The sequence below is a fragment of the Ambystoma mexicanum genome, chromosome 10, assembly GCF_040938575.1.
Source record: "Ambystoma mexicanum isolate Mex_15411 chromosome 10, UKY_AmexF1_1, whole genome shotgun sequence".
Lineage (NCBI taxonomy): Eukaryota > Metazoa > Chordata > Amphibia > Caudata > Ambystomatidae > Ambystoma > Ambystoma mexicanum.
This window is the reverse complement of record NC_090932.1, coordinates 184,629,797-184,655,170: the sequence shown is the minus strand read 5'-3', so window position 1 is coordinate 184,655,170 and position 25,374 is coordinate 184,629,797. Positions and strand designations below refer to the sequence as shown.

Genomic DNA, 25,374 nt, shown 5'->3' with positions numbered 1-25,374 from the left:
GCAAGAAGTGCGCCATCTCACCTAGACTTTTGTTCAATTAACATTGGCTGGCCTGGCTCCCTGAAAGACTCTTCTTACCTCTGACTTTGTGCTTTACCTTTCCTCCAGGAAAGGGTCAATTTACTTTGTATTGGGGGGTTAAAAAGTACTTATCTGCTTCAGAATATTTGTGTAACCTTTGTTTTATTCCCAAACCATTTTCTTTGACACCATCCTCAGTATTGCTCTAAATGTACCAGTGATCTACTAATGTCCACAGTGTCTTAGTTATTTAAGTCACCTCATGGTGTGCCATCACAAATGGTTGTTTGCTGATTTGGATAAACTAAGACTGATTATTTTGAAGTGTATTGTTTTGTGTTACTTATGTATTGCTCCCTTCTGAAGAAGACATATTGAACTGACTGTTAAATAAATTAATCATTGTTTAATCAAAAAACCTTGAGTGTAAGCGTTTATTTGAATACTTGGAACTGTTAATCTGTGTAAAAACCCTACTGCTCACATTGACCCCTCTTCCGATAGGCCTGTCTGATGGCGAGAAACAGGACTATGAATATGTGATGGTGGTTCATCCAAATGTTTGGCAATACTCCCGCACAGGATTGGGAGCACAAAGACGAGATTGTTCTTGGGCTCTATTTTGGAGGCCCTAAAACTGATGCTTAACTCTAAGACGAAAGTTTTTTTTTTCTTTCTTCCTTCTCCCGGCCTCCTCTATGCCCAGGATGAATCTAAATATTGTGATGATCCTCTGGCACCTACCTCTCCACTTGGTACTCTGGTCTTCCTCAAAGTGGACTTCTGTTCTAGCCCACATCCAGGCCTTCCTGTCTACTCCTTTGCTCCCCTCACCAAAGTTCTTAACTTTATTGCATGCGCATCTACAACCTACCTAGGTCCTCTCCCACCTCAACGTACTGCCATGCTAGATGGCTCTCCATGCAAAACTGCTTCCTCTTCAAGTTCCTATTCTGTCTTTAAATCAACTCACAATCTTACACCGCCCCCACACTACCTTGATGCCTGCATCCATTATACTCTCAATTTCTGCAATCTTCAAGCCACAACAACCTATCTGTCCTGGTCACCCTGTGCCTCCTCCCAATCATTCTCACTATTATCCACCATACACCTTCCTTAAAGACTGCTCCCATTAACTATACGGTATACTATCGACAGCATTTCTGTTAGAAATGGTCATCTAACTACCAAATAAATACAAATAGTTTATTATGGAGTTTTATTATGCGCAGAGAACCACAAAACGGGACATTGAGTACAATACAAAGGTGTGCCATATGGTATCCAGTGATAATATTGCAGGAAATAACGACTGAATTTACAAACATGACAAAATATTGCTACAATGAATAGTGGGTAATAAAATACCTACCGGCAGAACAAATATTGAAATAAAGGCAAAGTGTAATGATAGAGGTGAGTTTTAGGTGTTAAAAAAAATGGGATAAAGGGGAGGGAGACGAGGATGGCTAAGGGGTTTCAGGTGGTCCCCATCCGAAAAAAGGTATTTTTACAATGGGCAATGTAGCTGGCATGTCGATATATTTTCTTGCAATATTTATTGCACTTTGTAATTGTACATCAATGTCATTTCAGCAATAAAATCACAGTAAACCGTGCCATACATGCAAGTAATGGGAAGCATGGTCTGAGGTTACATATCCAAGTACTGTGCTTACTTGGTCATTATTAGAGATCTCATCTAACAGTTGAGTTAAATAATGTGGTTGATGCATTTGCTAAGGCCCCGTTGGTTGGGTTATGGAAATGCTGGTGCTTGCAGGTTATTTAATTTTAAAACCAGTGTTGAACAAGTCGACGTAAACACTCCTTTTACAACCTTTGGCAGGCCAATTCAGGCAAAATCTAGGTTATCCAGCAATGTCAATGTGGGCGTAGAACGGAAGTGCGATTCTTAAGGCTGAAGTGTGTATGCATTCATCTCCGAGTTGGCGCCTCTTTTCACAGAGCCAGATCTTCACATCCCTTTTGACCCTCATAAGGTATATTTTGGTTTTCAACGTTTGAGGAGGTTGTGCAAGACTTTCTGACCTAATACTGCAAGAGATCTCCCTCTGTGTTGCAGTCTTTTGAACCTAGGAGCAGTTAGGTTGTTACGCTGTGATGGTCATAGCAGTCTTGTACATATTTGTTAATGTACCAGTTCAGATATTTGGGAGCAATTTTGTGGAGGATTGAAAAGTAATACAGTTGATTTTTGCTTGTTATTCTCTTTGGAACACTGAGCCATTTAAGGTTGTTCAGGTCAGGTGAGATGTGGTCCCAGTGCTTGAGACCCAAAATAATTCTAGCTGCTTTATTTATTGTAAATTTAATTTCAGTTGCTTTAGTTGGATTTTGTTTTGTCCTAGATAAATTATTTCAACAGAAGAGAAGAGGTCAAGTGGGCTGGTCACCTCAATTTTCGGTGTCATTTGAGAGTAGGGTCCAATTCTAAGGATGCTGAGCTGGAAGTGAGGTATTTGGGCTATCAAGTGTATTTATGGTTGTAGTGAGAATTTAGTATTGAAAATTATACCTAGATTCTTAACCTGGTCTGACGGAATGGGTGCCTTACCCTTGAGGGGTGGCTATTTGCAAGGTAGTGTTGCTGGGATTGGGATCCCAAAGAAAATAGTCTCCATTTTTATTTATTTATTTATATCCTTATAACGCGCCAAAAGCCTGCAGGCCTTTTAGAGGCATTAAGGCAGAACCTTATGATCTATGGTCCAGTTGTGAGTTCTCTGGAGGAGATCCTGATTTGCACCATGCGTGGTACTAGCAGTGGAAATCAGTTCTTTCCAACACTGTGAGGAGGGTTTTGGAACATTTCAAAGATTAGTAATCTCCGTGGGAGGCCTTGTATTCATCAGAACCAATGTTACCCAAGAAGTGCGTAACTTGTTCTTCTAAAGCAACCATTGCTAAGTCTGCATTGGCAAGGAATTTTCCAGCCAGCAGGCAAAAAAGCATAGTCATTGTGTTTAATAGTTTTCTTGTAAAAGAAAAGCAGTTACAGTGACACTTTTTAGGCAACATTTTCCAGAAAACCTGTTTGGTAGCTTCATGGGGTGCCATCCAGCCATTTATAATGCTGCACTTGAGATTTTGGATGTCCCATTACTTGGAACAAACTCATTTAACGTTTACCTCATTTTCCATGTGAATGGTGTACTGGTATTTTATGCATCGCATGAAGTTCAAAGGCGTTCTGCTACAGCAGAAGAATGAAGTATCTTACCTAGAATAGTTTTGCTTCTTGTATAGTCTAGATTTGTATGTGACCCAGTCATGTTCCCCAAGCGTCTAAACGAATATCCTAATACCAAGCAATCATACCATCAGAAGATTGGCTTTGGCATACAATGCAATCTAACGTTGTTGCCAAGGTGTGGTTTGAGTGCTCAATCGAAATTCTGTGAGGGTTGGACTGCATGAATGCACTGTCTAAGCCTAGAATGAATAATTATGAAAATATAAATATGCATTCTGAATCCAACCACTACATGACATGGTAAAGCAGGGCCTGTAAATGTTGGGTTGAAAGTAAATCTGTGACATGAGTCACTGGAATTTGCTTACCCCGATTAATTCACCAAACTCTTCACCTGCCCCCCAACCTAGTAAGTCCTCATCCAAATCCTCACTAACGATGTAACTCTGCATATTTTCATCCCTGGGGGTGCCTGAAAGGTACAGATTGTTGTTTTTTGTTCCCTTTACATAAATGTTCGGCTAATCCTCCGAACAGTAAGTAGCAGGTTGCTTATAAAGAATTGGGGTTGTTTTACTGTGACAGAAAGGTCCGCCACAGAAATGACCGCATGAGAAATGTACGATATACATAAATGTTTGTACATTTCCCATGCAGACATTCCTTGTAAAACAACCCCAAAACCTAACACCTGTCCACACCCTCCCCCCCGCCCACACCCCCAACACACTCGCACCCCCCCTACTTTTTATTATTTATTTGGGCAGCTGTGGGGGTGTCACCGCAACCCTGCTCACTTTACTGTGTAGTATGGTTAGAGGGGTGTTGCGAGGGACACCGCCGCAACCCCTGCAGCCTTTGTTTTTTTTTTCTTTTTTTACCTACCCCACCAAAATATACATACCACAAAAGGTTCAAACATTTTGTAGTTCGAACTTTTGGTGTTATGTATTTTAGGTCTTTTGGTGCGGTAGGTAAAATGGATTCCGTCATTTTGGCCGATTCCCTTATTGAAGTCTCCTCCAGTTTTCTGTGATGCTGTATGTTGATATGTTTGGGACTGACTATGCGGAAGACCTGATGCTGGAAGTGTTACTTAATTGTAGCGGTAGTTGTGCATCATGGGGTAGATTTCTATAGCTTTACTTTATCCAGCATTGGATCCTTCATATGTTCACATGCTGTTTGAATGTTTACCGTCATTAGGCTGGGAATCCTCTGTAACACTAAAGCCATTTACCTTTACATTTTGAAACTTCTGACACTTTATTTCTCCATTAGTCATTCTGGGTCATATTGCCCACAGCCTATTAGACAGGTCTCCCTTAGCTCCAACCCAGGAAACCATCTTCAGTTTTTTTTTTTACCACACATTGAGTGTTGGGGGAGTTTTGTGGTGAGCCACAATCAGGAGTCTGACTAACAAGTGCAAGGTTTTAAGGATGTTTATTTAAATAAAAGAAAATGCCTATCTAGTCCTATGGCTATGAGGGAAGTTCTGTGCCAAATCCAATTAATAGTAAGAGTGCTCATCAAAGTCCAAAAGAAATGGTCCTTAGTCCAAAGCCTATTATCTAACTGACCCTACCACTTAGGAAAATAAACAACAAAAAAGGAGGTCTGAACAATAGCCTCTGTCCTTGGCTTCTGCCTGGCCCAGTCACTTGGACCTCTTTCTCCAGTTAGTTTTTAATAGTTCATCAATTGTTCGCAATACAGATCTGAACTTCTCAGCAGGTTTTTGTAAGCCAAATCTTAATTCCATGTGCTCCCCCTCTACAGGAAGAAAAGGTTTTCGTAATACAATTCCACTATTTCTCGATTGCTGCTCTACAATGTTCTTGTTTTGTACTTGGACTGTCTGGAACCCTCCAGGTTCTCAGTCTCTCCACTTCGGTTTGTTATAGTTTGTGTTTCCTAGGCTTCCCAAGGTCCTCTGGCCTACAGATAGGCTTACTTCAGTGGGGTGTCTGCCTGTTCAGGCTTTCGTGGCCCCGATAAACCCTTGTGTCTTCCCCATACTGGAATGTTACTGCCTCTGTTTCCTGGGGCTCTCCAAAGCCCTCTGGCCTTCATATAGGCTTCTTTTATAACTGTTTCAGTAGGACGCCTGCCCGTTCGGGGTTCTCTGGCTCCCGTAACCCTTGTGATTTCTCCAGCCTCAAATATTAGTGTCTCAGTTTCTAAAAGGCTCTCCAAAGCCCTATAGCTCTTGAATAGACTTGTTTTAGCTTGGTTATGGGAGGGCGTCTGCCTGCTTGGGTTTCTGGGACTCCTGTAGCTCTTGTGGTTTTACCAGCCTCAAATCACTGTTCGCCCCGCTCTGCAGCGTTTGCTTCCCATCTGCTGCTTGGCAGCTAATGCACTTCCCATGCAGAGCTCTGGAATCCTGTCTCTCTGCTGCAGTATGGACTCTGCATCAGTTAGCGGGCCCCAGGCCCACCAGTGCTTCTCTGTTGTCGCGCGATCATGCGATATCGTTGTTACCACCCCCTTCTTGACCCAGGCTTCTTTGTTGGTCAGGACGCCAGCCTTCCAGCGTCTTGCAAGCGTTTTGTTTGTGCTCTGTGCTACCGCTTGTTCTGTGGTCTAACGTGGCTCTGCCCCTCCAGGATGTCTTCCCATCAGAGGCTTGCCTCTGCGTAGGATTCTCTAACTGCTTCCAAGTTTGTGGTGCCTTTATGTACGCCATTACAAACAAAAGGGGTGCGTCGTTCCTCTCTAACTGTGTTCAGGCGAGACCCAGCATTACCTAAAGCCCAAGAGTTTGAAGAAACTTCGCTATTGGGAGAGTTTAAAACAGAAGTAACAGTTTTTCCAATTCCCTTGTAGGCGGATAATGTGTTCTGGACCGGGAGTTCCTTATTGGAATGGGAGTCTGTCCCAGGGTGGGGAGTCGCTCCCAATGAGGTCCAACTTGCTGAGGCCCCTTGGCAGGGTCTTGCTGAGCGGCTCGTCTCCCTAGCCTCAAAAGGGGTGGCTCGCCCCTGTGGAGCAATGACAGATTCCAGATTTGTCAAGAGTCCTTGAAAAATCTCTGTTCACTCTTCAACGATTTTGTCGACTTTTCTTCATTTTCGCTTCAAGATTCTTTCTTGGTTAAGTGCTGAATCGTCTCCTCGCCGGCTGGTGTGGAAATTTGGCCCATTCAGTCTGATCCTGCTTCCATCTATTGAGGCCTTCAAGAGTCTGACTGGGACGTCATGGCAGACACTCTTGTGTAAGACTTGCTTGACTTGTCTCCTCAAGAACGTGTCTGTCGAGGATTTTCATGAAGAATGCCTCTATTGTCTGTATCTGGATCATGACCTGAATGACTGTTCCATCTGTCAGTCTTTCTCCTCCTAGACCTGTAAGGATCGCCACAGGAGGTTAGTTGCATGCTTGGATGACTGTGTCTGGGCATCTGACTTGACCTCTGTTCGCATTTATGCTTCGGAAAGACCCAGCAGATCCCTTGAGTGCACTCTCGTCAAAAAGAGGTTGCGGTCCCATGAAGAATCTTCCCGGGGAAGAAAGCACAAAGGGGACATGGTTTGCATGATCTGCCTGCTCAATCGTCAACGACTCAGTTGACGTCCTCCATGACTACGGTCACTTTGGTGACAGCTGCCGCATCCGCAGCGTCCTCTGCAACAAAGCCCTCTACTTCTGAGAAGAGACACTCGTCCATGCTGAAGACTGCCCAGTCCACATTATCCTTGTCGCCGACCACATCGGCAACCCCCGGATGGCCCAATTCTGCTTAAGAGACGGCCAAATCATTCAATCGACGACCACCTGGTCGACTGTTGGGGATTATTGACTCCCTCGACCACCAAATCCATCCTGCGGAGCACCTCCTCTGCATCAAGACTTGGGTCTCCATCTACGGTTCTGAGAGAGGTTGCAGGAGATCCAGAGTCCTAGGCGGCGCTGTTGTTCCTCCTTAGGCCCGTTCATGCACAGCTACTATTCTCACTGACCCTATAAAATGCAACCTGCGGTCCCCGGCCCCACTTTGACCTCCCCCTCCCCCCTTTGAAAAACTGTTGCAACATGGGGCTGAGTCTGACATGGACATTGAAGTTTTTTTTCCCAGTCGGTAACTGTGGTGTACTCCCACGTGTCATGGTCATCGGGCCAGGAATGCAAACTTTAAAGGGCCACATACACAGGGGCCCCAGATGGACACAGTCTTGGTGCCAGGCTCATGAATAACAGTAAGCAAGAACATTTATTTGGGACAAGAATGCTTTTATTATGGACATAGCACCTCATTTTGGGTGCAAAGTGCATTTAACATGGGAACTTCCATTCACTAAAGCAGCCCCACGTGTACTCTAGGGTGTGGCTGCTGCTATTGGGTTGCCTTGCACGTGCTGACTCTAGGAGTGGCAGGGTGTGGCAGGCAAGCCAAGCCTAGTGGGCGTGCCCACGATCGCAGCTATATAAGCTGCTCTTATCCCTGAGGCAGACGCTTCGTGTTATTCTGCACTTCCTTGCAGCGGAACTCTCACCGCCGCCAGGGACCTTTGGAAATCCTGCTTCCTGCCATCATACTTACCACCTGGGAAAACCTGCTCCCACCTGTGCGCATCTTTGTTGATCCTGGCATTCATCTTCAAATCTTCCGGAATGTTAACATCTTCATCTTGGCACCGCAGCTCATCTTCAAACCTTCCGGAACGCTGAAATCTTCATCTTGGCACCGCAGCACGACGCGTTTCGTCCGCGACAGCAGTACCTGCAAGGAAAAACGAAAGACAAGGTTAGACAATTAAAAGAAATTGTTTGGTTGCGCTACCACCAAACCTCACGCTTTTCCTTAAACCATCAGTTAGCTGCTGTCGGACATTGCGGTTTCAGCCGTCTTCCATCCGGCCGTGTCCCGCGCCACACAGCTGCTTTTGGGCTGCATTTCCACCTATTGGGAAGAAAACTGAAGAGAAACACTATTCAGGAATTGACAACAATATTGGGAGCAATTATACAAAGACATTAAAACAAGAAGAGACAAAGAGTAAACAGAAAGAGAAAGAGACATTGAGAGACACTTACTACCAAACAGGAGAAGCGTAGTCACAGCTGGACTGGGCTATTTCTTACCGGGGATCAGTGAAGGAACTAGGTCCCATCGACAAGCACCCCTGCTCGAAGTAGCATGATGGATAGCTTATCAATAATTAACGGGTGAGCCTTATGGGCTGGTACATGCTCACAGAAACCACACCTTGGGAGAAGAGTTTGAGAGGTACAATAGTCACAATTCAGCACACTCACATTCTCTCATACCCACGCAGGAGCAGTGTCATCAATTGGCGCCGCTCATAGCTTATCTGCAGAGGGAGAGGCCTGACTGGGGTGATCTAATTCCCGGAAGGGCTGCAACCATGCCCCAACACCTCTGCAGAGACCAGGTGAGCGTAACGCACCTAAATATGTTCCTGTTGGAACTCACTCATAGTGCAAGTCCCAAGCAGACACCTGTTCAACCAAACACCCCTTCAAGAGCAGTTAAAGTCCCTACTCCTTCAGGCTCCCAGGATGTATGCATGGATATCTCTTTTCCACACTGCAGACTCTGGTCTTGAAGCTTCAGCAACGTCTTTCTGCTCCTTCTTGACCTCCTTCAGCACCTCATGCTTTTTCTGTGAAACAAGCCCTAGTTCCTCCGCCACCATCTAGACGGCATCTCTCCCCCGCCAGCCAATCTCCCTGATACCGTCTGGTGTTGATGACTCTCCTACTGATGGCTCTCCACACACCGCCTTGACTGAGTTCGATGACATGGTGCCAGGAGATGCTGAGTTGGCAGGTCTGCCTCCCTATGAAATTCTTTTCATTCACGCATGTCTCGGGCAGTGTAACTGTTTGTTCTTCACCTATAGGAAAAGGAGGGTTTCCTTTATCGAAGGCGTGACTCTACCGAGACGGTGTCCGATTATGCAATTATCATTGCTGTGGACAACGCAGACACCGGATTCCGCCAGATGGGCAACAGAGCTGTGTTGAGCTATTAAAGGGATGGTCTAGTAAAACATTTTATTTAAAAAATAGATAGGCCACATAAAAAAAAATACTAGCATCCTCCGTTTTAAAACTTCCTATGTAAAATTTTGAGCTATTCAAGCTCAAAATTCGAAGAAGCAAGCACAGGGGCGCTGCCATTTTGTGAAATGGAGGCCCTCCTGTGCTGGCTTTTGCTTTTGCGGCACTAATGAAGGAAAAGCCAGCCAGCTGTAGTAAACAAAGTCTACCGCTGGGTGGCTTTCCCTTCATTAGTGCCGGGACTCGGAGGACGCGGACCGGAGACCAGAGCAGGAAAGCTGCAGCTGAATCTCGGTAAGTGCTATTTATTTTTTTTTACAAAAAATAAGCACTAGCTGCGTTTTTTTTTCTAAGTTTTCCGGGCTGGAGGAGCCCGGAAAACTTACAAATAAAACCGCAGCTTTAAAAACGTTGTATTTATGTTTGCGGTCGCTTTTGAAGCGACCGCAAACATAAATACAGAAACTCAGAAAGAAAAACTGCAGCGTTTTCCAACACAACCGCGTTGTGTCTGCCTGAATCTGCTTTACCATTTGTTATGTTTACATGCCGCGTAGTGTTTCTACCTGCAGCTGATTTCCCATTTGGGGCTCTCGGGGTCCCCGTGGGGAGCCCGAGAGCCCCAAATGGGAAAGCAGATTCAGGCAGACACAACGCCGTTGTTTTCCGCAATGCCCCAAATGGTAAAGCAGATTCAGGCAGACACAACGCCGTTGTGTTGGAAAACGCAGCAGTTTTTCTTTCCGAGTTTCTCAGGCTCCTGAGAAACTTGGAAAGAAAAACCACAGCGTTTTCCAACACAATAACGTTGTATTTATGTTTGTGGTCGCTTCAAAAGCGACCGCAAACATAAATACGTTTTTAAAGCTGCGGTTTTATTTCTAAGTTTTCCAGGCTCCTCCAACTTAGAAAAAAAACCTCAGCTAGTGCTTATTTTTTGTAAAAAAAATAAATAGCACTTACCGAGATTCAGCTGCAGCTTTCCTGCTCTGGTCTCCGGTCTGCGTCCTCCGAGTCCCGGCACTAATGAAGGGAAAGCCACCCAGCGGTAGACTTTGTTTACTACAGCTGGCTGGCTTTTCCTTCATTAGTGCCGCAAAAGCCAGCACAGGAGGGCCTCCATTTCACAAAATGGCTGCGCCCCTGTACTTGCTTTTTTTTCGAATTTTGAGCTTGAATAGCTCAAAATTTTACATAGGAAGTTTTAAAACGGAGGATGCTAGTATTTTTTTTTTTTTTATGTGGCCTATCTATTTTTGAAATAAAATTTTTTACTAGACCATCCGTTTAAGGTTGGCTCAAAGCCACCAACTTCCAGCCTGAAGTGCAGTCCAAGGTGGTGGGCATGCCGTTCGATGGCGTGGACTTGTTAGGCAAAAAGGTGGATGAGACCCTCCAAGCCATCCAGGCTGTCACTGCTCGTTCATTAGGGACTCTAGAACAACGATGCCAGTCCTTTCTCTCTAGCAGATCCCAGTTTAATTGAACTTAGTGGGAGTAAAGATCCTCTTATCGTCCACAGATGTTGCTCTTTGGCCACACCTAACAGGGTTACAAAGGGAGATCACAGGCCTATGGTGGAAACCAGCATCAACGCAGTTCTTCCACCAGAAGCCAGGTTCCAAAACGGGTCGGGCCAGGCTCCGCCTCCCACTCCCCAATTCTACTCCTCAGTAAAGAGGGAAGAGGGTGATTTTTTGACTTTGCCATGTAGTGGGAGTCCACTACGGACAAAGGGGTGTTATCCATCATTCAACACAGCCACATTCTAGAGTTCACTGCGCCCCTTCATACCTCCCGTCCCAAAGGTGGAAAACCGCCTACAGTTACTCCTGCAGGAGGTGCAATCCATCCTTACAAATGGAGCAATCAAACTTATCCCAGGTCATCTGCAGGGCACCGGAGTGTGTACTAAAATCTGCTTGACGTCACTATGTTTCTCTGAAATGGAGTTAAGTAAGACTTTGCAAAGTTCACAGAGCATACGGTTCTTAGGATCACCTCTGAACATGCTTTCATGTGCCGCCACACCTTCCGAGAAGAGGTTGAAGTTAATTTTGAAGGCAGCCGCTTCCTGATCCTGACCCTGGGTGGGCAACGGAGGGTGCATTACTCGGGAGGATCACCTGGGAGCAGAACGGCCCCAAGAGAACTGGAGGACTCTGTTGCTATAGATACAGTATTTGTCTTCCTCAGAGGAAGACGTATCCGCATGCCCATCCATGCCTTGATGTTACATGTGTACAGCTGCATCCCTGTCACCATTGTCCTACGCATCCGCTGGAGGAATGTCCATGTCCGGGGGCACGGGTATGTTCCGCCTGATTCACATATTCTCCAGCATAGGTCTGGCATGGATTCAAATGCTCATGAATATTCCCCCGTCATCAGGCTGGGAATCCTCGGTAAAAGAAAAAAGTTTCCCTTTCACTTAAAAACTGTATTTGTCCTCTAAACTCAGCCACTGTCCTCTGGGTCATACTGCCCCCATCCAATGACGGTCCTCTCCCTAAACCCCTCTTCTGGCAGCCATCTTGAGATTTTTTACCGCACGCTTCAGTGTTGGGAGTCCCCGAGTCTGCTGTCCGAGCTATTTGTATGTTTTTTTGTTTTGAAAAAACATACATGGAGGTCTCGTCCACGGATGATGAAGACCAGGATTCCTTACACGTAGTCAACAAGGCTGTTGAAGAGGACGGCGCAGGGCCTAGTTTTCCTGTTCTGCCATCTCAGCCGAGGGATGTTTCCTTGGCTATTCCGTCGAACCTGCACACCTTGGTGGCAGAGATCCATATGAAGATGCCTCTGGCTCTGGCACCTGTGGTCCTCCAGGTCCCTGATCGGCCTCCAACGAAGAAGATGAAGCTTCATCCGACGCCCCCATTTCAAACTGCCACCACGTCGGGTCCCTTCTCCCCCAGTAGACCCACAGACAGGTACGTATACAGCCATAATGACTAATGACTAGGATATCGTCACAGCTGACGGCGAATCTCTGCATTTGGATGCTCCACATAGGGTGTCCCCACCGGATGAGGTGGGATTGTTCCACTCCATGATCTCCAGAGCCTCTGACCTATTCCTGCTTGTGCCCTAGTAAACCAAGAAGGAGGGCTTCTTGTACCAGAAGCGCAAGGCCAAGAGGAAGACGTATCATGGCAGTGCCCCTTCTGGACGATGTTTGGGAAGAGGCCCTGGTCCTCATGAAGAACCCTTGCATGGCTCCATCAAAATGGGATAGGGTGGAGAAGAAATACTGGTTGCTGGACTCCGCACCAAGGTGCCTGAGGGCGCAGCCATCGCTGGATTCAGTAGTATCTGCGGCCGTGAGGAAACGATCGACCAAACCGTCCTAGTCTTCGGTCATTCGGGAAAGCGAGGGAAAGAGGATGGACTCCATGGGTAGGAAGGTGATTTATTTTATTTAAATTTTTGACATTTGTTAAGCGCACCGAACCCGGGGGCATCTGGGTGCTGGTTACATGGAAAACTTAGTTTACAGCAGGTTACAGGCAAGAAGGTGCAATAGGTACTTTGATTACATTGAGTGCATTAGTTAATTAACTTTCTCATTTAATGCTTTATTTACAGGTAATGGTTACTAGAAATAGTAAAGTAAGTGGTGCATACTTTTTGTCTACTGCGATATATCTAGCACAAATTAAGTTACATTTGGAGGTCTTGTGAGAACAGCCAGGTTTTACACCGTAGCGTCCACTATCGAGGCTTCCAATGCACTGGCATCCCTAGCAAGGTACGACAGGGAGTTCTGGTACAAGCTGGGGTCTATTCTGGAGTTCCTCCCCAATGATAAGAAGATGCAGGCAGTCGCTCTCTTCCAGTAAGGGAAAGTAGTGTCTGATCACGCCATCACAGTGGTATTGGACGTCAGCGACACTGGGTTTCTGGCAGATGGGGGAACAGTGTCTGCCTTAGTCACCAAGGCTGGATGAAGGCCACTAATTTCTGTCGGGAGCTCCAAGCGAAAGTGCTGGACATGTCCTTAGATGGAGAGGATCTATTTGGGAAAGTCGACTCCCTCCAGGCTATCAAAACAGATATGGAGATGGCCGGTTCCCTGGCCACTCTCCAGCAGCACCACTCTTCCTTTCACTCCTCCAAGTGAAAGTCTAGCAGGTCTTCAAAAGGTTTCTCCGCATCTTACCATCAGCATTCCAGATCCACAACTCAGGAAGCCTACAGAGGCCTTTCCCAGGCCTACGCTAGCAGCGGACAGCGTTGCCGTCGTCCGCAGGGCAGGACACCAGTGCCGAAGCAAGCCTGAACCGACCAGGATGTCTGGCCCCCACTCATGCACCCCGGTGGGAGGCCGGCTGACTAAGTTAGTCAGCGAGTGGGAAAAGATCACCACCGACAGATGGGTGCTGGACTTTCTTGCCAAAGGACTTTCCCTGGAGTTTCAACCACAGGTGTCTGTGGATCTCTCCCATTACCCGTCAGGAGCAGCACATCCCTCAGCTCCTGGAAGAGGTAGGGGCCATGCTGCGAAAAGGGGCGAGATAGCTAGTTCCCCAACGGCTCTGGTGCTCAAGAGTCTATTCCAGATACTTTCTGGTCAGAAAGAAGACCGGCTGGGTGCCCATTGTAGACCTACGGCCTCTGAACAAATACCTAAAGTCCCAAAAGTTCAGGATGGTCACGTTGCAACACATGCACAGCCAACTGGAAAAAGTTGACTTCTTGATAATGTTTTACCTGGAGGACACCTGCTTCCACGTCCCCATTCACAAGAAGCATCAAACGTTTCTACGCTTCGTGGTGCAGGGGCAGCACTACCAGTTCAATGCTCTGCCTTTCTGTTTGAAGTAGGCCCACAGGGTGTTCACAAAATGCCTGGCACCAGTGGCAGCCCATCTGCGTCTACAGTCCACGTGTTAGGTCACCCCAAGCCTGGCTACAGAAAACCAATAGCTCTTTACACTGTTTTGAACATTGGTTGGAATATGTTTACTTAAGTTAAACTTGTTTGTCACTTGTCACCAATAGGTGGTGGTCACGACTCTAACTCCTAGGCATCACAATTGAGTTATGTTTGTCAAAAAACTTCTTTGAATTTAAAAATTTAAATGCAAAGATAAAAAACCAAATATTTATGTTGAAATGCAAAATGAATAAATGCACCTTTACTTTATATGAAGATGTCAATCTGTAAGTCTATTTGTGTTTAGATTTCACTTTTATTACACATGATTGAACACGTGTGTCATGACTAAATAACCTAATGGGTACTATATAAAAAAATAAAAAAAGAGTACCCCCCCCAAATCCAGTTGTCAGAGCAAACCCACTTGTGTATCTTGTCATCTGCGTCTACAGGACATACTTGTATACCCGTACCTGGACGACTGGCTGATTTGCTACCGCTCGAGGGAGCTGGCCGACAGACACCCGGAGAGGACCGTCGGGCTACTGGCGGATCTGGGATTCTCCATCAACTATCCAAAGTCCTGCTTAACGCCATCACAGAACGCGTTGTTCCTAGGAGCCAGACTCGATATGGTGTCTTTCCTGGCGTCGCCCTCAGAGGAGAGAGTAGCAGCCATTCAAGGAAAGGTGCAACGAGTGCCATCAAGTAGTTGCTGGGCATGATGTCGTCCTGCATCTACCTCATCCGGCTCTGCAGGCTGAAAATGCGACCCCTTCGGGGATTCCTGCATGCTCGCTGGATATAGGTGTCTGGAAGCTTCACGGACAAGTCAACTACGAGTTCAATCTGACATTAGATTGGTGGGGCGTCCGCTCTCCAACATCACCCAAGGCACAGGATTTCAGGAGAGGGTCACACGGACTCCTCCCTGGAAGGAGGGGCGCGCACACCAGACGTCATCACGCCGGAGGCCTGTGGCTGCCAGAGGAGAAGGATCTTCATATCAACATCCTGGAGCTACGGGCAGTGTTCTGGGCCCTCAAGTCGTTCCTTCTGTCTTTGAAAGGGAAGGTAAGGTGGTGAGGATCTTCATGGACAACACCACCACCATGTTCTACATCAGGAAGCGAGGGGGGCACTCGATCCCCTGCACTATCCAAGGAGGCGCAGGACTTGTGGCGCTGTGCCGCCAGAAATGGGGAAGGCCCCAGATAGATCTGTTCGCGACGGCGGCAAACTCAAAGTGCCAGACGTTTGCCAGCAGAGTCCCCTAGCTGAGGAGCCTGGGGATGCGTTCTCCTTCCTGTGGGAAGGACGCGTTTCCTCCGTTTTCGCTCCTGCTATGAGTCATCAACACACTCGGACAGTGCCCATACAAGATGATACTCCATCGCCGCAGCGTGGCCAAGGCAGATTTGGTATCTGCAAAACAAGAGGTGATGGCTGGAAGGTTTGGAATAAATCCTAACCTCTGGCATTGCTCTGGGCAACCCTCCAGTCCATTGTTTTTCATCTGCCAAGTCATTACAAAACGGGAAAGACCATATGCAAATCAGGTTCCAGGAAGATAGTCACTTTGGTCCCACCGGCTAGTCAAGGAATTACTCAAAGGACTGTTTTGAGGGAACTCAACATGGTTTTGATGAGGTTCATGGGAGGGAGGTCGTGGGGGGGGGGCTTCGAGCCTATGCATCCGGCCCCTCTCGTGGAAAAGGTCTTTCCTTGTGGCCATCACCTCTGCAAGAAGGGTTGGTGAGATACAGGCCTTATCCTGTAAGCAACCGTACCTGACTTTCCACGAATCAATGGTGGTGCTGCGTATGCACCCCTCCTTAATGAAGGTTCCGTCGTCCCACCTCAACGAGCCTTTGGTTTTTTTTTTCTTTTTCTTTTCTCTAAATCTTTATCACCGGCGGAGTGAGCCTTGCACTCGCTGGACGTTGCTCGTGTCCTGAAGTTCTACGTGACACGCACAGTTTTCGGAAGTCCTGTGAACCATGGGAAGGCCTTGTCCAAGGCTTCCATTTCAAGATGGCTCTCCGGCTGCATCACGCACTGTCATCGGTTGGCAAACCGACCGCTTCGCAGCCGGTCGAGAGCATACTCCAACATAGCGATCGATACGACGACGACGTTCCTGTCTGGTGTGTCCCTTCTGGACATCTGCAGGACTGCTACGTGGAGGTCCAAGCACACCTTCACGAAGTTCTACTGCGTCGACAGGGATTCCATGAAGGAGTCCAGTGTCGGCCAAGCGGTGCTACGCAAGCTGTTCACTTGAGGTGAGCCTATTCCAGAGGTAAGATTTGATTGCTTCTGTTGAGCCTTGGCACCTCATGTGGTTGTGTATTGTGTACTGCTGGGTATTTGTTATTCATGAGCATGTGAATCCATTCCAGACCGCGTGCTGGAGAAGGTTTAAGTTACCTGTAACTATTGTTTTCCAGCATGGGTCTAGCATGGATCCACATGCGAACCCTCCCGCCGTCCCCTCTGCAGCTCTTCTTGGTCATACTGCCACTTACGTGCTTACCAAATCTGATGATGGCTGCCAGAGGAGGGGCTTAGGGAGAGGACTGTCATTGAATGGTGGGGCAGTATGACCCAGAGGACAGTGATTGGTGTAGAGGAGGAATACAGTTTATAAGTGAAAGTTAAACTGTTTTTTTTAACCAAGGAGTCTGTCTGATGACATCGAATATTCATGAGCATGTGACCCATGCTGGAGAACAATATTTACAGGTAAGTAACTTAAACCTAGCACAGGCCATAACCATCTTCATGGCCTGTACATAAGTGCCCCACCGGAGCGACGAAGGCACAAAAAACATGCCTTCAACAAGGTCTGTTCATTGTCGTCCATGTTTGGATGTGAGCGCGATTGTAGGCTATTTCCTGGTGAGTCCGGGGATCTCTCACAGGGGTCATCAGCAATGGTACTAAAGGATAACCGGAAACGCCTGCATGGAATGGGACACAGGGAGGGCCATTTGATTCAAGTGACTGGACAGTGCATAGATAAAGGGATGTGAGTGAGTGTCACATGCATCTGGGTCTTTGCACCTCCTGTCCCTTGTTCATCTTGATGCACCCTGTGACAGGCAATGCTGGTCAGGCCGTGTGCAGGATCTGACTCCCAAGGATGGGTTGGTGGTAGTGGGTTGGGCTGAGTCGGGATGTGCTGGGTATTGTGACATGACAGTGATGCATTCTGGTACCTGTAGTGCATTACATGTGCATGTCCGTCCGTGCACAGATTGTGATGGTGTGTCCATTCGTTGACACGTGATAGATGCCAGTTGTGGCCACCCGTTTGTGCATGCCGATTGTTTCCCTGCATTGGCATTGTGGCTGTGGGCCATGCACTAATGCCAGTTAACGTCCTACCTTCCCCCGCCCTAGTGCACATGCAAAGTGGTGTGTGTGGATGCTTTCAATCACCCAACAGACAGGTCTGCTGTCCCCATAATGTGCCATGTACGCCGGAAGGGTGCTATTTCGCAGGGCCATGGAGTCAAGGGTTGAGCTCGGGAAGCGGGCGCAGCAGTGCGTGATTGTCAGGTCTGCATCACAGACAACCTGCATATTCAGTGAGTGGTACAGCTTTCTGTTTCTATACACCTTCTATGTGGCGTGGGCAGCCACAAGGTCTATAGATATGTGCACTGCAGTGCTCCCAATACATTAGGCATGCCCGCAAGTGCATGGAAGCGACCTTGGTGGGTTGACCTGTGCCTGTGTGGTTGGTAGGGCAGTGTGCTGGGACACATGGCGCAGGAGGGTATCCAGAACCTGCACCAGCACAGTTGAAAATACTGGCTGTGAGATGCCACGCAGCTCGCAGACGAGTGCTGGAATGTGTCTGTGGCAAGAAAGTGCAGCACTGACACCACCTTCAACATGGTATGGCCTTCTAGATGCCTATGATGCTCTTGATGCTTTCCTGGATGTGCTCCACAAGTTTCAGGATGGTCTCCCTGTTTTCAAGCGGTATAGTGTGTGAATCTGCCTGTCATTCAGGGCGCTGGGTGTGGCCCTTGTGCAGGGTATGGGTGCACGACTCCAGGCCAACTTGCATGCCTTTATCTGCATTCTCCTTATCCTCCTCAACTGCCTGTTAACCTGGTCACTGTTGCCGCTCCTGCTCATAAAGCTGCACTCTTGCATGCAACACCTCCAGGTCCATGACTGCTACACGAGGCAGCATGGTTGTGTTGGGAAGTGTGTGTGGTGTCGGTGTGGTCCTTGTGCTCATTGTGTGCAGCTGGGTGCATTGGGTGCACTTGTGGCCTGGTCCTACACACCTGGGCATGGTTACTGCCTGCTCCGCAGTGTTGGTGTTTCTGGCACAGTGTTCCCAGTGGCACTGGCATTTTTTTGCAAGTGTTTCTGGGAAAACCGCTGTCGTAATGCTGCCTTATTTCCGTGGTGCCAGGGTTTCTGGCACTGCTTCCGAGGGTCCCGCTATTTCGGTTCATTGCGCTATCGACAACAGTAGAACAGTGTACGCTGTTACCGGGAACATTGTTACCAGCATTTCCCTCTCTTAGTGATGTGTTCCGTAAAGAGTGACCGCAATCGGAATTACTGGCACGTTGTTTTCGGACCGCCACACTTGTAATGAGGCCCTGAGTCTTCCATTGCACGATGGTTATCAGTGTGTATTTCATACTGTTATCGGATGGACAACCTGCCCCTTCTAGGCAACCTGAGGGCACACTCGAGGGCTTTGGCTGCTACTACAGCGTTCCTGTCCGGTGTTCCCCTGGTAGACATTTGCTGGGTGGCCACATGGCAGTCTGTACATACCTTAACAACGTTCTACTGAGTGGATGGGAAATCCCAGGGAGGAGTCCCGGTTGGCCAGGCAGTGTTTCACAACCTGTTTGCGTGAGGTGAATGTTCCTGGGGTGAGTTGGTTACTTCTGTTGAGCCGTGCCTCCGCCCCATTTGGTTGTGTGTACTGCTTTGTAATCATAATCACAGTATTTGAATCTATGAAAAATCCAATGCTGGAGAAGGAATATGCTTCATACGACCAGTTACTCCTGTTCTCCAGCATTTGTATATTTCATAGATTCACATGCAACCCTCCCACTGACCTCTTTTGGCTCATTCTGTCACATCACGTGCACCTGCCAAATCTAAAGATGCTCTCCAGGGTTGTAGCTAAAGGAGACCGGTCTAATTTTCTGTGGGCAATATGACCCAGAATGACTCTTAATAGAGAAAAAAAAGTGACTAGCAGTTTAAAAATGTAAAGGTAAACTGCTTTAATGTTAGAGGATTCCCAGCCTGACGTCAGGGACTATTCAAACAGCACGTGACTCTATGAAATATACCAATTCTAGAGAACCGGGATTACAGGTAAGTAAGTTATTCCTTACCAGTCTTCATCCATTTATACGTTTTTAGAGGCAGGGTGCATCTCATATCACTAGCTTTCACAAAGAATTTAACTGAAATGGCTACTGGAGCACCACGTTCTGGGGAGCTTTCAACTTTCAAGGCACAGAGCCACTGGTTTTGGTACCACCCTCCCTCGATTACAGAAGGCAATAGATCACTTGGTTACAAAAATTATGATACCTGGAACTGGAAGCTTGTTATAGGGAAGTAATACATCCTTCCTGGCACCAGCATCCCTTGGTGGCAGAGCTGCAGTATTGGAATCCAGATCTCCGTCTGAGAACTGACGAAGGCTGATGAGTAAAGTCACAGTGACGGAGGTAGGGGGGCGGGGGTGGGGTCGAGTGGCGCTCACTCATTGAGTCCAACCTGTTCCATGGATGGCTAGAGTGTATATATAATCCAATCGTTTTCCAGTAAAAGATCAAAGGTGCTTGGGAAGCTGGTTGTTCCACTCCAAGGTGTGGCTGGAAGGCAGGTCCCACAGTAATTACCACATTCTATAAGCTTCCCAGCACACTGTTAAGTCTTCCTTGTGCTTGATCTTTCTTTCAACTTGTCCTCTCCGCGCCCTGATTCCTACGGACTGTGGTGCATAAGAAAAAGATGAATACAAATACAGATATTCAAAAGCTTATATATGAAGGATGGAAAAATGCACGTAGTTATTTTTCTGGCTCATCAGGAAAGGAAAATAGAAGTGTGTGTCTGGGTCGGATTGTCTTTACAACTTCAGGATAAATATGAATTTCTTGAAGTGAGAGTTGGGTAAGGGGGAGATCTCAGAGGGGGGCTGCTGGTAAGAAAATGATGCATTGCAGATTTGAGTGAATCCCATCTAGCACTTGTTAGGGGAGTTTTCCTAAAGTCCACTTGAGGTGAGACTTCATAAAACTATCCCTTGGCATACATGTCCCCAACTCAAGTCTTTACTACTCAAGGAAGCTTGGAAGAGTGGAAGAGCAGTCAGGCTGCTTATCATAGGAGGAAGATGTGAGCTGGTGTTAAGTACAATGAACCCAGTAAACCCAATAGTCCAAAGAAACACTTACACTTAAAATGTTGTATTGAAATATATAAATGTATTATATTTACACAAAGGTAGATTAATACTTAATTCACTTAACCAGCACACATAGAAATTTTCAATTCAAAAGGCCATTGCTTCCAAGGTTGTTGCTCGTGGTACAATTGTTAGTTTGACACTAATGACAGTTCTACTGTATTATCCGTACTACCGCACACTCATGTTAAGGCAGATATACCATTATTGTTTTTAGTTAGCAAAACCACATGAGATGAAGTCTTTTGGGAAGGAAAAGGGTTGGTTAATCCCACAGTAGCCGAGCTTAACATTTAAGAGACACCTTTCTGACAAACTAACGCTTTAAAAGTCCAATCCCCAACTATACGAAAGTCCGTGTAGGAGCAGATTCAAAGTCTTAAGCAGCAGCAGAACAGCAAAAGTTCTTCATGATACTCTTATTCGCTTAGATACATTACTTGGCAATTCAACACGAGGGTGACCCTGCAAAAGGACTCCCTAAAGGGACACAGACTGGCAAGCCTGGGTCAGAGGTAGAGTGGACACACTGGACACCTCTTTGCGCACTCCAGTCACTATGTAGCGACTTCTTGGTAAGTTATATCTTTCACCCCACCGTACCTTAGGTTACAAGAAATGCTTGTAGCTAGGTTCTCTGTGCAGCAGCGATGGACCTGGTCTCCTGATTAGTCGGGTCTGGTGACAAAAGAAAGGACTCTGATTTGGATGTCTCAGCAGCAGTCTCGAGAGATGACCCTTGGCACAGATTTCTTCGGGCTCCTTGGTCGGTCAGTGATTTTGACACCTTTTTCTCAGCAGCAACAAAGGACTGTTTTCGCCCGGTCGATCTTCTTCGCTTCTGAAGTCCTGTACCCTGGTGAGAGGACTTAGATGAGTCAGATCATGCCTCTGGAGGTCCAACTAGAGCTCACCAAAGTCTTGGAGGGATTCAGCCTCGCAAAGACGTTACACTGAAAATGGGTCAGAGGTCTCATGGTATTCGCGGTCTGCAGCTCTGGAAAGGCACAGCCCCTTGGGAGATGGCTCAATTTGTAGTTCATCTCGGGGTTGGTTGGTCCCACCAGCCAAAGGTAAGGACTCCTCTTTGGAGCTCCTCTGTCAGGTAGAAAATGGGGTGAAGACAGCAGTGGTCGCTTCACAATGATTAGAAGGGTCAGCAGGTGTTGATGGTAGTCTTCAGCTTTGTTTACTTCAGTTCCAGTGGTTAACTTCACTTTCACCTCACCTTTTATTTCGTTTTTTTCCACACACTCCTCTGTAAACTCTCAGCATTTTACAGAAAGGGGTGGGTGGCTGGCTGTCCAATCGGGACAGTCAGCCCCCCAGTGGGAACTGGTCCCATTCAGGCACTCGGACAGGCAAAGGGCAGGGGAGTGACCAATAGATGATACACCACGTCCACTGCCACCAGCCTTAATTATAGGGTTGTCTATGTGACTAAAAAGTCACAAGAGCAGAGAGAAGGGGGGATACTGGGTCTCCCCTTAGCACCCCACATAAACTGTAGTTACTTGAGGATAGTAAGAGTCTGAAAGGAGAACCCAGGGGGTCCACAGCAACACTGTACATAGGGTGCTGTATGCTGCAAAGTTTAAACACAGGTGCCTTAAAAGAGATATGGAGGAAAGCAGACTCCATAAGAAAGGTAAAACACAGAACAGAGTTCCAAAATAAGAATGAATGAGGGGGGTGTGGTGAGAGGCTCCCATCCTTCAGGATAGAAAGAAAAAGGTCTAGAAGTCCAGCAAATTGGGATGAGGGATCTCACTAGGAGAGGGGATGAAGCATAAACATTATTAATCTCCCTAACAGCATTGTAATAGTTCTGCAAGTTGGGGTTCATTTTTAGAGCAGTGCGGAGGCCTCAATATTGGAATAGCACAGGATGCATTGCTTTGGCAAGGTTATGTGCAAATCCTAATGCTAGGATACCGACCTGGGTACTACACTCCAATATTGGGGTGCATTTGTGGGAGGGAGTATATTTTAATGTGGGAGTGATGAATTTTAGCACTGAAGTATGTGGAAGCTGTGTATGAGTCTGGCCATTGAAATATTAAAGGGCGTTTCAAGTCTGTAGTCGAATGTTTTAGCATGGTGTCAGTCCCATAGCATGTGCTACAAGTTACTATTGAAATGCATGGGCAGAGCTGTACTTGGGGCCCCAGTACTAAAATTAGGGGGTAATTCAGATCTGGATTGAGGTGCATTGTTAGTTCTGTGTCAATACTTGTATTCCAATAGCTCAGGTTGCAGCAGGTCAGGATTGGGCCTCGTTGGCAGAGCAGTACTGAAATCACAGCACATCATGCTTCAGGGTCCAGGGTGTGAAGTCCAGGTCTGCAATTACTGCAGGTCAGGGGGATGCATGGTGTTTTAGATCGATGTTCTAGATATGGCTGTAAGACATAGTGCTGTTATTTAAACCATTTTGCTCTCTTTACAGGGATGGTGGTTTGAAGAGGGAGAAAGTGAAGGAAGTTTTCAAAGAGGAGCAGCAGAAACTTTACAGCAAGATGATCACTGGAAACCATGAGGACCGCAGCCGCTCTTGATTGTTTGACAATGCTGCAGCCTCTGCCTGTCCTGCAGGACGAAGGGCCACAGCAGCACCTCCGGTTGGAGAGAGTGTAGGACTCAAAGGCTGGTCTCTGCCACCTAGCGGATAATAATTACTTTTCTGGGGAGTACAAACCTGCCCATTCATGTTCTATAAAATAATTTCCAGGATCAGACATGCTGTGTACAAGGTTCTGCAAGGGGGACTGCAGAGACCGGCCACTGATGAGCATGTACAGTGCTACTCGGGACGACGTTTGGGGCTTCCTGTGAAACATCCTGAGCTGTATACACTCTTAAGAGAATAACCTGGTGTATACTGGGATGTTTGAGAGACCGAAGTGGTGTGTAAACACCAAACTTCTTGTAGATTGAAAGATGAGCTGCAAGTGGAGACATACTTGATGTCTGTGTACACTGAGCTGTACGTGGAATAAACAACACCCACCATCACTGAACTGCTTGAGTAAAACTGAAGCACTGTGTACTCTAAGCTCTGAATAGGAAAATCTGGGCTTTGTGTCCGCAGAGCTTCTTGCTGAGGGGGACTGAGCTACCTGTACACTTGTCAATATACAGAGTGAAAACTGATCTCTGTGTACTGAACCTCTTGTGTATAAAGATTGAAGGTCAGTGTATACTGAGCTTCTTGTGAATGAAGACCAAAGCTCTTTGTATGTATGCTAGGATTGTATGTATGCTGACACCTGTGGAGCAAGATGTGACTTTTGTACGCTGAGCTTTTTGTGATCTAAAGCTGGAGCACTGTGTACAATTAACTTCACTTCGCGTGAGAGACTCAGTTTGTGAACATTGAGCTGGTCCATGCACTTTGGGCTTGGTGTGAGACTGTAGTTCTGTGTACACTAAACTCATGGAGTAGAGCTGGAGCTATGTTATAAAGTGTATTTGTAGAGTGAGTGTAGCTCTGTTTGTGCACAGGGCTTGACGAATTAGGTCAACACAATTCCTTTTAAAGAGCCCCATTCTATGTACATCAAGGTGTCTGGTTAGGTTTCCCCCACTATTACACACTATTTGTGGTGTGTACCCTTGTGTTTACATGCACAAAGCGATGCCTGCCAAGGCAGACCCGTCCCTACACAGCAAACTTTCTGCAAGAGTGTCTTCAATTGTGCACAGCAAACTACCTGTGGAAAGAGCTGTCAGATGCCCACATGTAGCCGCTAGGCTCTGTGTGGCTTGTTGCATTGGATCAGGACAGCCTATTGCTTTCATGAGAATTTGGCGTTTGGTGCCTCTGGTTGGTCATGTCCTTGTCCAGGAAGAGCAAGTGAGAATGATTCTGAATTGTGTTGATAAAAGGAGTGCACCCTCCTGTGGAGTCTTGTTACTGTGATGGTGGAGAACGAGCATAGGGGACATGTCATGGACTTGAGATTTAACGCACAACACCCCTTTATCTGCTCACTCCCCTCCAATGCTGCGTACCCTCTCTGCATGATCTTGGTTTGTTTTTATAATGTGAAGGAATACACATCCTAATAAACACAAATGTTAACAAGTCCCTTGGTGTCACAGTGCCCATATTGTAAATGTGTTGGTGCTAATTGATGTGAAATACATTCATGCGCTTCTGCTTTTCATCCTACCACTTACAGTTCCTAACCTAATAATGTTTACATTGATGAGGACTCCCTGAGCTACTAGCTGATAATTTTGTACAGCTTGTCATTCTATTTTAGATTCTCATACTTTGTATTATTCTCCATTTAGTGGTTGGCCTAAATATTAGTTTGTTTGCTAAAACGTAGGGTGGCCTAGAAATGAGGTATGTGCAGGCCCACTCTTGAGATAGCTTTTTTGTTTAGTTGAGGACAGTGGAGAAACAGACTGCAAACCTCTGCATTGTCAGGAACGTATTCTGCGAAGTTGCTGGGGGACAGGTCATGTAAGGAATTAATTCAAACTTATGGGACACTTTCAACTCGCCTGCTTTAAAAAGGGCCTTTCTGAAAAAAAGGCAGTGCCCTCAGAAAAGATTAACAAGTCCTAGTGGTAATGCAGGCCTTTCCAGACAGGAGCTAAATATACTTGGGATGGGACTGAAATATATGATGTAGCCTGTGGGTCTGATATTATGAGGTGGGGATATTCTGTGTTACGGTAAGGGTTACAGGTGTGTAAGGGATATGGTCTAGGTTTTGGTGAGGGAGATGC

At 46.7% G+C, this 25,374-nt stretch overlaps 1 protein-coding gene across 2 annotated transcripts in view; it reads left to right on the top strand.

Moving 5' to 3' along the window:
- The window catches only part of GPAT4 (glycerol-3-phosphate acyltransferase 4), a 438,091-nt gene extending 413,370 nt beyond the window's left edge, over positions 1 to 24,721 (top strand). For both annotated transcript variants that reach the window (XM_069617681.1, XM_069617680.1), the window contains one exon: positions 23,081 to 24,721. In XM_069617681.1, the coding sequence (XP_069473782.1) occupies positions 23,081 to 23,189 (109 nt within the window). In that variant the 3' untranslated portion in view covers positions 23,190 to 24,721. The remainder of the gene's footprint in view (positions 1 to 23,080) is intronic.
- The last annotated feature ends 653 nt before the right edge of the window (positions 24,722 to 25,374 follow it).